Source organism: Ruditapes philippinarum, unplaced genomic scaffold (genome assembly GCF_026571515.1).
Source record: "Ruditapes philippinarum isolate M1 unplaced genomic scaffold, ASM2657151v2 ctg14381_1_1_1_1, whole genome shotgun sequence".
In the NCBI taxonomy this organism is placed as follows: domain Eukaryota; kingdom Metazoa; phylum Mollusca; class Bivalvia; order Venerida; family Veneridae; genus Ruditapes; species Ruditapes philippinarum.
The window spans coordinates 1-14,104 of record NW_026859518.1 but is presented as its reverse complement, the minus strand read 5'-3'; the positions used below and the strand labels follow the sequence as shown (position 1 = coordinate 14,104).

The 14,104-nt window shown below is 33.8% G+C and overlaps 1 protein-coding gene across 2 annotated transcripts; it reads left to right on the top strand.

Moving 5' to 3' along the window:
• Positions 1–4,682: 4,682 nt before the first annotated feature.
• On the top strand, positions 4,683–14,065 carry LOC132756788 (uncharacterized). Of its 2 annotated transcripts, XM_060747924.1 has the most exons (4): positions 4,683–4,927; positions 5,508–5,714; positions 10,014–10,577; positions 11,795–14,065. In XM_060747924.1, the coding sequence occupies exons 3-4, from the start codon at positions 10,368–10,370 to the stop codon at positions 12,539–12,541; spliced, it is 957 nt and encodes a 318-aa protein (XP_060603907.1). In that variant the 5' UTR covers positions 4,683–4,927; positions 5,508–5,714; positions 10,014–10,367; the 3' UTR covers positions 12,542–14,065. The 2 variants fall into 2 exon arrangements, with proteins under 2 accessions (XP_060603907.1, XP_060603908.1); XM_060747925.1 differs by lacking the exon at positions 5,508–5,714.
• Positions 14,066–14,104: the final 39 nt, after the last annotated feature.

Genomic DNA, 14,104 nt, shown 5'->3' with positions numbered 1-14,104 from the left:
TGTGACGATAAAAATCAGGTTACAATTTATATTATAAAGTAAACTCTGGTACGACCAGCGCAGACCAAGATCAGGTCCATACATCTGTGCCATCTGATCAGTGTCAACTGTGCTCGCTTTTCAGTCAGTTAATATTCGCAATTTAGTCAGTAAATATCTTTTCGTTATTCAGTCAGTAAAGATTTTGAATTTTCACTCCCCAAAAAGATGAATGTTTTGTCCAGATTAAAAGACAGACAAGTCCATTTAAGATATTTAGGGGTATAAATATTAAGCTTTATCATTTACTTTTCTGAATCAGAGAGGAAGCAGCTGCCCCCATTGATCTATGCAAAATTTTTACCCTAACTGAATACACACAAAAGGATGGAAAAATATTTACTTAAAAAATTTGCTTTTTTGTTTTCTTTATTTTTAAGCAACTTACGGAACATACATTTTATGATTTTATATGTGTAAAAAAAGTTCTGCCTTAAGGTTATATTTGACACAGAATTGATTACATATACAGGCACATATCTGGTTGCTCTCTCTCTCCCCCCCTCTCTCTCTCTCTCTCTCTCTCTCTCTCTCTCTCTCTCTCCCTCTCCCCCTCTCTTTCTCTCTCTCTCTCTCTCTCTCAAAACATTAACAATAAGAAATAATTAAAAGAAAAGATATTATAAATATTTTGATACACATACAATATAACAACACTTATAATGCTGTGTTTAACACCTTGGAAACTTAGCTAACTGTGTTCATCAGCATTTTATGTGCAAATAAAACAGGTCATATTATTAAAATATATGTATTATAAATGAGTTATAATAAGCTTTTTTATACAACATCATAAAAAATGTAATAGGCATTTTTTTACAAAAAAAATAAACCAACACTATCTTGTGTTCTCATTAAAGATTTTTAGTCAGTTTTTTTCATTAAATGTCTGTTTCTTAATCTGACTTATTCCAGGCATAAAGAGATTAATCAAAAGTTGTTTTTTTTTAATAAAATTTTTACTATCTTAATTCAGCTAAATTAGATACACTTACGTTTGTTTAGTTTTCGCTCTATTTTGCCATCCTTTTATACTGCTTATCACATGGTCATATATACTTGATCTTGTGGCATAATGCCAAGGTACAATCACATGACTCCTGTCACGTGATTTTCTCAATAGATAATTGTGATTATTTTGTTGTTTTGGTAACCTCAGTGAAGTCAAATGAATAACTTAAAATAAAAATAAAAATAAAAAATAAAATTGAAATAATTTGAATACTATTTTTGTGCTTGTTTTTATTAACTGGGTCTGACACTTCAACCTGCTACGAAACTCTAGCCAATTTTGATACTTCAGTTCTCTTTGACCTTTTAGCCTACACCTACCCTGCTACTTCAGCCATCTCTGGCTCTTAGGCCTAAACCTACCCTGAAATTTCAGCCATCCGTAACTCTTTAGCCTACTCCTACACTGCTACTTCAGTCATCTCTGGCTCTTTAGCCTACATCTACCCTGAAATTTCAGCCATCTCTAACTCGTTAGCCTACTCCTACACTGCTACTATAGCCATCTCTGAATCTTTAGCCTAAACCTACCGTGTTACTTTCGCCATCTCTGACTCTTTTCCCTACTCTTACCCTGCTACATCAGTGATGTCTGACTCTTTAACCCACTCTTACCTGCTACTTAAGCCATCCCTGACTCTTTAACCTACTCTTACTCTGCGACATATACATTAGTCATGTCTGACTCTTTAACTTACTCCTACCCCGCTACTTCAGCCACCTCTGACTCTTTATCCTACTCTTACCTGCTACTTCAGCAACCTCTGATTCTTTAACCTACTCTTACCTGCTACTTCAGCCAACCCTGGCTCTTTAAACTACTCCTTACCCTGCTACTTCAACCATCTTTGACTCTTTAACCTACTCTTACCTGCTACTTCAGCCACCCCTGGCTCTTTAACCTACTCCTACCCTACTACTTCAGCCATCTTTGACTCTTTAACATACTCTTACCTGCTACTTCTGCCACCCCTGACTCTTTAAACTACTCCTACCCTGCTACTTCAGCCATCCCTGGCTCTTTAACCTACTCTTACCTGCTACTTCAGCCACCTCTGACTCTTTAACCTACTCCTACCCTGCTACTTCAGCCATCTTTGACTATTTAACCTACTCTTACCTGCTACTTCAGCCACCTCTGACTCTTTAACCTACTCCTACCCTGCTACTTCAACCATTCCTGGCTCTTTAACCTACTCCTGCCCCGCTACTTCAGCTTTCTCTGGCTCTCTAGCTATTTCCCAACTTCAGCCTTTTCTGATTTTAACCTATTCTTACACTTCAGTATATCAGTATATATAATGATAATAAAACATAATAGCAAATCAAAACTCAAACATAACAGACCACTCCTAGTTTTTAATATTATTTCGATATAATATCTAATATTTCACGGTCAGTGTAAAATAATATCTTAACTACGTTTGTAAAGTTAGTGACCTCATCCTTGTTTTGAGATATAACACCGTAGAATGTTACTATGGCAATGTGCAAAGGGCGTGAAAATGGTTATTTTTAAACATTAGTAACAAAAAGTTTATCTCTCCTATCAATTACAAAAGAGTGAAATTATTCGCCTATTCAGTATTCGTTTTGCTTAATTTTCAATTTACCACGCGACTAGTCTTAAATTCTTATCAGTTAAACTGTCCTATGAAAATGTGGCTACGACAATACGGTGTGTGCGCAGAGCGTAACAATTCTGTCATACGATGCCAGGATCGTAATCTTACCTTTATCATTCATTTTCAACCATTTAAATTAACTACAGTTCCGCACCCAGTTTTAATCTTAGTTCTGATTTCAATGTAAATGAAGTGAGTTGGAATATTTTTTTGAATAATATTTTGAAAGTAAATTTATTAATTTAATATTTTGCAAAACGGATTAATATCAGGGACCTGTACTTAAGCATAACAGGTAAGTGCAAAATTATTATTTCGGCGCAATTTTTAGTACGTTTAAAAAAGTCTTACCTCTGCCATTGTTAAGTCTTCAACTAAAGTTTGAAAGACATTGTTTTTTTTTAAATCTCAAACACAATGCGCGTAAACTGTCCGTAGCCAAAATGTCATGGCAACTTTCACCCCCACCCCCACCCCATCATTATTTTTTTTTTCATTATTGTCTCCAATCTTTAGTCCGTTGTTTTGCATTGCTCATTGATTTCAAGCAAATTGAATGGGAAAGTGGTCAATGACATGGAGTGTTCAATTATTTTAAGCAAACTCAAATGAAACAAATTACTTTTATCAGATATGAGTAAATACCGGTAAATTTGCACTTAAAATTGCGATTAACATGATTAAAGGGAGAACAGTGACTAGCCCGCAACGGATTAGTCGTTTTATTTATATTTTACCTAAACATACTTTTAATGTATAATATAATTTCATTCTCCTACTAAATATATAAACCATTATACTTATTCTTTTGCATAACATACAATTATATGTTACTCATTATAACTATAACAATATTAAAAACATGTAATCATGTTCTTTCTCAGTTGCAGCCAAAGAGAAACTTAACAACAGTCATGAATTCAACTCAATTTCAAATCATTCCGAACTTGTTAATACCAACACCATTAGCATACGAACAGTAGTTTTACCTTTAGTTTCAATACAACGATATTACAAGGTCAACAGTCTGCAAAAACTGCTACTTCAGCCACCCCTGGCTCTTTAAACTACTCCTACCCTGTTACTTCAGCCATCTTTGACTCTTTAACATACTCTTACCTGCTACTTCTGCCACCCCTGACTCTTTAAACTACTCCTTCCCTGCTACTTCAACCATCCCTGGCTCTTTAACCTACTCTTACCTGCTACTTCAGCCACCTCTGACTCTTTACCCTACTCCTACCCTACTACTTCAGCCATCTCTGACTCTTTAACCTACTCTTACCTACTACTTAAGCCACCTCTGACTCTTTAATCTACTCCTACCCTACTACTTCAGCCATCTCTGACTCTTTAACCTACTCTTACCTGCTACTTCAGCCACCTCTGACTCTTTAACCTACTCCTACCCTGCTACTTCAGCCATCTTTGACTATTTAACCTACTCTTACCTGCTACTTCAGCCACCTCTGACTCTTTAACCTACTCCTACCCTGCTACTTCAACCATCCCTGGCTCTTTAACCTACTCCTGCCCCGCTACTTCAGCTTTCTCTGGCTCTCTAGCTATTTCCCAACTTCAGCCTTTTCTGATTTTAACCTATTCTTACACTTCAGTATATCAGTTTATATATAATGATAATAAAACATAATAGCAAATCAAAACTCAAACATTACAGAACACTCCTAGTTTTTAATATTATTTCGATATAATATCTAATATTTCACTGTCAGTGTAAAATAATATCTTAACTACGTTTATAAAGTTAGTGACCTCATCCTTGTTTTGAGATATGACACCGTAGAATGTTACTATGGCAATGTGCACAGGGCGTGAAAATGGTTATTTTTAAACATTAGTAACAAAAAGTTTATCTCTCCTATCAATTACAAAAGAGTGAAATTATTCGCCTATTCAGTATTCGTTTTGCTTAATTTTCAATTTACCACGCGACTAGTCTTAAATTCTTATCAGTTAAACTGTCCTAAAAAAATGTGGCTACGACAATACGGTGTGTGCGCAGAGCGTAACAATTCTGTCATACGATGCCAGGATCGTAATCTTACCTTTATCATTCATTTTCAACCATTTAAATTAACTACAGTTCCGCACCCAGTTTTAATCTTAGTTCTGATTTCAATGTAAATGAAGTGAGTTGGAATATTTTTTAAATAATATTTTGAAAGTGAATTTATTAATTTAATATTTTGCAAAACGGATTAATATCAGGGACCTGTACTTAAGCATAACAGGTAAGTGCAAAATTATTATTTCGGCGCAATTTTTACTACGTTTAAAAAAGTCTTACCTCTGCCATTGTTAAGTCTTCAACTAAAGTTTGAAAGACATTGTTTTTTTTTTTAATCTCAAACACAATGCGCGTAAACCGTCCGTAGCCAAAATGTCATGGCAACTTTCACCCCCACCCCCACCCCATCATTATTTTTTTTTCATTATTGTCTCCAATCTTTAGTCCGTTGTTTTGCATTGCTCATTGATTTCAAGCAAATTGAATGGGAAAGTGGTCAATGACATGGAGTGTTCAATTATTTTAAGCAAACTCAAATGAAACAAATTACTTTTATCAGATATGAGTAAATACCGGTAAATTTGCACTTAAAATTGCGATTAAAGGGAGAACAGTGACTAGCCCGCAACGGATTAGTCGTTTTATTTATATTTTACCTAAACATACTTTTAATGTATAATATAATTTCATTCTCCTACTAAATATATAAACCATCATACTTATTCTTTTGCATAACATACAATTATATGTTACTCATTATAACTATAACAATATTAAAAACATGTAATCATGTTCTTTCTCAGTTGCAGCCAAAGAGAAACTTAACAACAGTCATGAATTCAACTCAATTTCAAATCATTCCGAACTTGTTAATACCAACGCCATTAGCATACGAGCAGTAGTTTTACCTTTAGTTTCAATACAACGATATTACAAGGTCAACAGTCTGCAAAAACTTCAACTTTTGAATCAACATAGCCTAAAATTTTCATGCTAATAAATCTCAGAAGGTAAGCATTTAGTCTTAATGTGTGTGCGCGTGTAAGTGTTGGTGCGTGCGTGCGGGCGGGCGGGCGTGCGTGCGTGCGTGCGTGTGTGTGTGTGTGTGTGCGTGCGTGACATTTAGATAGATAGCGCTCAAATTCCCGATTTATAATTTATATAGATAATGTCAAAATAATCGTACGGTTTTACTGGAGATATATTCTTTATAAACGAGTTTAAGTCTTCCTACAGCGATACACCGAAGTGTATCATATTTCAACAAGTTTAAGACACTGAAACACCATCAAATAATGCATGTGTGTTAAATCATATGTTTTAAAATTGTGTGCTTTTGTAAAAAATGTTAAAATGTAACCTTTCTAATAAACTTTATCATTAAACTGTGATAAAAATTTTATTATAATAATACATAATTTGTGCAATTTCCTGGGAGCACATTCAATTGTTTGCTCTAGTATAGAGATGACAGTAAATATAGAGTATTGTACAGAAATTTTACAAGTTAAATGTTGATGCTGCATATCAAAGACGCCGCCAAATGATGCGAACAGTCACAGGTAATGATCAAAATCTGAATTGAAAATCGTTCTCTATTACAGTTGAATATCCGAAGCACTTATCACTTTTTTCTCCATGTCAAGGTGAAAGAGAACAATCGTCAGTCACAGAATCCTTCAAAATAACCTATTGCAAATATTTGTGATTCATTTATAATAAACGTACTTTTTTCAATCAGTTAATCTGTTTTATAACTTAAATGTTAATTATTTTCATGAATTACATGTCGAACACGTTTTGCCTGTTTTTCAAAAAATATTCCCGCTGTGTCCGTATCGCCAATAAAATCTCCGTTGCGTATTTTAATGATACCTCTTGTTCCCTGCCCGAATTTGTTTCCCGTCATTAGACTAAAACGATCGACTTTAGACTGGCTCATTGGCACGTTATTTTATAAGGTAGATAAAATTAGATAATTATAAAAAGAAAATGATATTCAAACATGGCATTATCACTTCAGTTAAACGTTTATTCTAATCCCTTAAAGCTGTGTACATCAGAAAAGCTATTTTTATAAGAAAATTTGAAAACAATGTGATTTTGTTAAACCAAGAAGAAAATTGCACAAAATCAAGTCTAAAATGTTCCCCAAATGCATATCTACTAGACGCCGTCTAATGAACAGTTTATATATAATCCTGTTTAAATTTCTACATTTAAATATGCGAGTTTTTTGAGTGATTTTACATCAATTTAGGAGAGACACACTGATAGTGTATAACGTTTATTTTTTGCTGAGAAGAGAATGTGTTGTTTTGAAGGAAGTTTTGTGATTTGCTGAAGTTGGTTGAATGTTATTGTGGTCATCTTAATTGATCAGGGTTTATTTGTTGTAATTAGTTGGTAGAACCCGGCGTATATAAAATCGTCCATTCTTTGGTTGTCCTAAATGTTTGAGTCTTTTCACCGTACTGCCGGAAGCTAGTGGAATAATACCTGGCCCTAACTGCGTTCTTCGGGAGGGTAAACAAATGTTCATAGCTGATTTTGTTTCAATCTTCTTACGAAATTGGTCCATAGTTTCGTCTGTACTCATTGATGTCAAATATTCAATGCTCTAAACAAAGTATTGAGCAAATGTTATACTGTACTTTCTGTGACGGATACTTTCAATTAATTTCATCATCATCGACGTCGTCGTCGCCGTCCTCGCTGCTGTCGTCGTTTTGCTGATTTCGCAGTCATCTTTATTATCTTGTTTTTTCTCAGTAACGTATTCATGCAGAAAAGATTCGACATAATGTCTATATTTGGACAATGACAAACGAACCGCTCGTTTAAGATTCAATTCTTGCTTCAGATATTTTTCTACAGATTTTATAATTTTACTGTGAATGTAACCCTCTCTCACTTTAAATATATACTCGTAGGAAATGAATATAGATCGGATGTACATTGTCATTGCCCGGATTATAGCCTCAACCCTTCTCACATCCGGCATATTGCCTACATTTTGACATGACCACAACTGAAATTTTAAATTTTATTTCGGCAATGGTACGAACCACCTGCAGTCAACCTACAACAACTGGAACAAGTTCTGCATCAAGAATGGCATAATTTACTTCAAAATCGCAATTGACGCCCTTACTGGTAGTATGAAGAGAAGGTTCGAGGTTATCATCTGGACACGTGGCGATTACACTAGTTACATTATGTCATTTTAGGTTACAAAATCGTCAACATTTAACAAAATTTTCCGCCAATAAACGTTTTGTAAACGCACAAACACCATACTTATAAACACTCACATTTTTGTTAAGAACAACACATCTGCTTATGCTTCAATAATGTGGTTAAGAATTATTTACTCTGACAAATTTACCGGTTTATGATTACTAATTTGGGATTGCTACTTATCACATTACTATTTCTTGTCATCTCATGACAGTGCTTTCAATTAAAACCGGGGTGTGCTTAACTTATTTCCAGGTGTATATATAATAACTTATAGTCGTATGGGTCTCTTTTATTTTCAAATTCACATAAAGTCAATCTATCCTCTGTAAAACCACAAAGATTACAGTTATCTATTTTGTTGTCATGTCTAGTAGACCTTTGCCAAATTATTCAAATCAAGAACTCTGAAACAAAGCCTAAATCTTACAAGGTTAATGGCGCTGCCTAAAAACTTGCCCACATTTTTAAAATCATGACTTAATTCGGGCCAAGGTTACTTAAATTTACATAGACATATCTATATATACATTATTTATATATATTCCATGGTAGGATACTACATCATCGCGCACCTGGAAAATGTTCCCAATCGGGCTGTTTTTCTTCTTTGTACTTAAAACAAAATCTGTTAAATTATATTGGATTCCAAGTCATGTAGGTATACAAGGAAATGACAAAGTAAATGCTTTAGCTAGACAATCATTAAATATTCAACAAACTGACTTATTGATGCCCGCTTGTGATTTTAGACCGGCTATAAACAAACTAATATCATCTGAATGGAAAGCAAATCGGGACAATGCCGTTTTTAATAAACTTAACGATATAAACCAATCGCTTGATGCGTCACCATCTCTATCTCTGTCAAACCGCCATGATCAAAGAGTTCTTCTTCGATGCCGAATTGGACACACTAAAATTACCCACTCTTATCTCCTCGCGAATGACAATGCCCCTTTCTGTGTAGCTTGTTATAAAAATTTTACTGTCAACCATTTTCTTCTTGAATGTCATGATTTTCACAGGCCCGTAATAGATTTATCGTGTAAACTCACTCAAAGAACTTTTTAATACAATGCCATAAAAAAACATCATAATTGATTATTTGAAACAGATATACTTGTACTCAATGATCTAATTGAGTCATTTTCATTGTCATTTACAAAACATTACATAACATTTAAAGCATATTATAGCATTCGGCACGATATGGCCAGTTATGTGTTGACGTGCCGTAAAAATCCAAACAAACAAACTAACAAAATTGTCCACTCGAAGTTGAAATATATTTCTATTCTAAGAAATCGTTAGAATATCAATAAATAATGTAGCACACCAAAGATTCGCTTAAGTACTTGATATTTCTTTTTTAAAAAAGAAGAAACTTTTAAAGTTTAATTGTTTGGTTTGAGCCTGAAAATGGGATAAAATTTGTAACGGAGTCCTTTCTGGAGCATATAGAAGAAAACAAGCTTCATCCCATTTTCAGGAAGTCCTAAACTATGCGGGAAAACTATAAACGTTATGGACTAAAAGACAATATTTGGTGCACTACATTATCTTTTGATATTCTAACTATTTAAAAGCACAAAAACATATTTTACCTTCGAGTTGATGGGATGTTTACAAAACAAAATCGTGTTGCAGGTGCGTGATGACGTAGTATCCTACCATTGATATTACATTTTCATTTTTCAAAGTCCCCTTCTCTGAAATCAGAATGTTACTTTCTCTAATAGTCTTCTACAAAGTGATACCAAATTGAAGGTAAAACTTAGTCCCGTCTCCTTGGTAATAATTGTATTTTAGAAAGAAACCATGATGAAAAAATCTCTACAAAGCTCCCGCTCGACTGCAAAATAAAGCTGAACCTCTGCATCTGGGATCATTCTAAAGTTCAGAAACTTTAATTACATAAAAAACAACAAGCATTCAAAGAACAGTGTATTTTAACACTTTTTTCTTCGTAGCTGGTCGTTCGTGAAGTCCGATTCTCTCTTTGGCGTTTTCATGGTATAGGCTATACATCAACATCATTATCCTCTAAAATATTGTTTAATTTTCAGATGACGTACGTCGTTGATTGAGCATGGTCACGAATTAGTCACAAATCGACGAGGAGCGTCCGTGCATGGTCGCGTGGTTTCTTCAGTGTTGCTGCGACGTAAACAAATAACAAATAAAAATAATAAATAAATAAAATCGAAAAGCTAGGAATAACGCTTACATCTGGTCAATGAAACAACTTGTTTAACCGACATATCATTATTTAGTTTATTTACTTTTATTGAGATATGAGGAGAAAATAATATGTAAAGAGGAGCAAATGCTATAAAAACAAGTTAACTGTGTATAATGAATTTATAGAATGAATGTAAAATCGAAAAGATATTTGACACGCTGATGTTAAAGTGCAATTAATGGAAATTTCAAAAGCATACGTCTTCCTTCTCACTATAACATTCGTTTTAATATTTATAACTTGTTTGCTTACAAAACTTGGTGCTCGTCATGGGACATTTCTCAATTATAATTCAAAAACGAAAAATCAAAGTGTTGGATTATTGGAAAATAAAAAAGAAGCGAAAAAAAGAATTACAACTGAAGCAGAGAAAAACGGAACGTGCGAGGTTTGTTCTTTCTGAATATAGTTCAAAATATATACTAGTGTTTTAAATTGAATATTAATTGCGAATGTTGAGATCTGATTTTCACGTACCTTTACCCTAATTCATAAACAAAATTATTAAATTAAATTAAATCCTATTCAAAGTTTTATGTAAGTTTAGTTTTAGTACCTTATATAAATCTCAGATTTAAAACAATGCATTTCTACCCGCTCCCCTGCTATGCTAAAAAGCTAGAACTCTCGATCTTCGGGCGATATAAAATTTATCTATGACAGTTGTTCCCGTACATTGGTCTTACTGCCTGGTCTGAAGTCTCTTAGAAATCATATGAGATATGACCACAAACCGTACAAGCTATCGTGTACAATGTAACATCAACAGGACTAGGAATATGTTCAGTATATTTCTACATAAATTAGACCACAATAATACATGTAATTATTTAAACTCCAATTGTCAGTATGGTCTGCACGACGCACGTCGATGTGAAAGTTCGTTACATCGTTGACATTGTGACAACCTTTGACCAAATAAGCATCATGTGTTGAAGATGACTATCTATTTCCCTATTCTAAAATGTACAAAATATATCACGTTACTTCTGTGAACTGCGTTGGGTATTAAAGCCAAAAGTGATGTCATATTTAATAAGGGCTTATTTTTCCACAGTAACTTTTTTTTATTCCATTATTTTTATGTGATAAAGTGTAGAGCCATCTCACTCGATCATATGTGTTAATCACACATTGAATTGCTGTTTGGGGGAAAATCAATATTTTGTGGTAAAATGAAATAGTTGTCCGAACAAGCGGTTATACTTGAAAAAATACTGATTTTTGCCCAAATTAAAGTATAACTCAAATTTATTTAGATTATTCCCTTGAATGAGCAGGCTCTACATTTGATCCTATTAAAATACTAAATATAAAAAAGTTATGAATGAAAGCTTACCTTACCGACTTTTGTATTAGCTTTCTGTCCAACACAAATCACAAAGTATAACGTTGATATTTTGTACAAAAAATCCTTAAACATGTAACTGTATTTTACATATAAAAAGACTGAAAGATAGACAGAGGATGCAATATAGAAATATACATATGTCTTCTTGAAGAAACGGAATCTTTTTGGATCCATACATTAAATATTATGATCCCAAATGGCCTTTATAATAAGGTATTGTTTGATTTTTAGAACAAATTTCTTTTATTTTTCAGTTTTGTTTCAAACGTGTTCCAAATCTGATTGTACAGTATGGCAAACCTCGTACAGCGACAACGTTACAATTTTATTTATTGTGTTTAATGATGGCTTTTCTACATGAGGATGAGAAGAATTCTGTGGGTTGTTATTATAATAAGTTTGAAACAAACAATAAGTATACAGTTATAAAAGTACACAGCATACCCGATAAATGTTTGTCTTTCATACCAACTGGTTCTTGGGTTTTTATGACTTCCAAAGGTCCATTGACAAAGCCAGAACAAGACCAAGTGAGAAAACTAAAACAAAAGCGTATAGCTATTCCATATATTGCAGATGTTAATCTTGTCTCAAAAGGAAGTCATTTTATCGCATATGAATATCAAAAATTCTTTGGTTTATCAGATGAAAATATGACACATGTCGTGGAATATTTGCGATACTGGGATATTCTTCGGGTTTGTTGTGGATTACAAATGTCAGCGGATTGGCGAAATCATCTAGCACCTGAGAAACATTACAGGAATCACCACGACCCTCACAGTCTATCATACCCTGCTTGTGAAATGTATAATATAAGTAATGTTGAAGTCCTGCTTCTTAAAACACATGCGTACAAGACATTTTCCAATCATTCTTTATTGAAGAACTTTCTTGGAAAACCGTCTCTAATTGACGGAAATTTGGATGGGAGCTATTGCAAACGTTGCAATGCCAATATTTCCAAAAATAAATTGCACATGAACGAAAGATGTACATAACTATTTTTGTCAAAAGTGGATTCATGTAATTTCTGTTCTTAAACAAATTATTACAACGATATTGTTTGAAGTTGGAAAGCGAGTTGTGAGAGATATAGAAAGTTATTTTTTAAACCCTTGAGCAGACATCGACCTGGAATCGGGTAATATACAGAACGAGATAACAGGATATTAATCAAATAAAGTGGAATTTTACTGAAACATATATCACTGAATAGTTATCATAGAAGCAATACATGTATACGGTTCAGCGAGTTGACCTATGACTCTTTTTTTTTAAAACCGTAATAAGATAACCAAAAATATAAAACAAAATAATTAAGAAAAAATGGCATTTCTAACAACTAGTTGGCCTTTTAGTAAGACTGGTGTCCTATTTACATGTATGAGATTGATGAAAAACCAAAGTTATACCAAACCAAAGAAAAACAAAATGTTATACTTTTTTTTACCTATTGGGCTAAATTCGACGTGTCATGTCTATACTTGAGGAAATCAGTCACTTAACAATCAAACAAGATTAACCGTGATTTTTGTTGCCGAATTGTGGACAATTTAAAAAACGTCACATAGAAAGTATCGTGCTCTTCGCTTAACGATTCTGTGGATACTTTTTTAAAAAAATTCTGTTTGAACCGCTAATGAATTTTTCAAATGTATTTGCATAAACCGGTGCTAGTATGCGTGTACAGTTGCTTGCATTAATTGTTAACGCCCCTGAATAAACTTAATCTAATTATTCAAATTTATCATAAGGGAGATAAACATTTGTAGAAAATTTACAAGATTTATACTTTCATAACATACGATGTGTCTATGAAACGTTGACGTTGTATCGACAGTATTGTGCCCCTTGTAAGCTGAAAGATGAACAGACCGTTGGTCACTGACCTATTCATCCTTGTTTTGTTGTTGTTGTTAATTTTGCTTTTGTTTGTTTTTTATTCGTGTAAATAGTAGGATTGTTTATAATACACGGTATATTAAGCGTTGATAAATTTTTTTTTGGTCCTCCGGGATCATTGATTCTAAAACATTAAGTGTTTTAAAGATTGAGCTCCGCTCAAGTCGGTGCTAGGTGGCGTGAGGGATGTTGCAGTTTTAGCTCACATGTCACAAAGTGAAATGATGAGCTTTTGTGATCGGTTTTCGTCCGTCCATTATTACTTGTTTCTTGTCATGGAAAGCTTTATATTAAGGAGAGCGATTTCAGGGCCATCATGTACATACTCAATGATACTGTGCAATTTTTATGTCATGCTATTGATTTGCGAGGTATCACTTTATCAGATATTTAGACAAGAAGTGATACATATGTATATTGTATCATAGTTTGGAGACCTTTCTGTTGAAAATGTGTCAGGGTTAAACCGTATACATATACATGCACAGTGCGTTAACTGGAGTGCGGGTATTAGTTACCCGCACTCCAGAGCATGCCCATTGATTGGCTCATTTTTGCTGGGGTTTACATATTGTGACGGAAGAGAAAGAGAAAGCAACAGAAATATCATATTCAGATGTTCGTTCATTGGTTCATTTTTCCCGGGTTTTCATACATAA

What these genes read in the sequence shown, in the direction of transcription:
- LOC132756788 (XM_060747925.1), top strand. Translation starts at nt 10,368, where the DNA reads ATGGAAATTTCAAAAGCATACGTCTTCCTTCTCACTATAACATTCGTT. An exon ending in AGAAAAACGGAACGTGCGAG is followed by an intron (nt 10,578 to 11,794) that starts GTTTGTTCTTTC and finishes TTTATTTTTCAG; the next exon opens with TTTTGTTTCAAACGTGTTCC.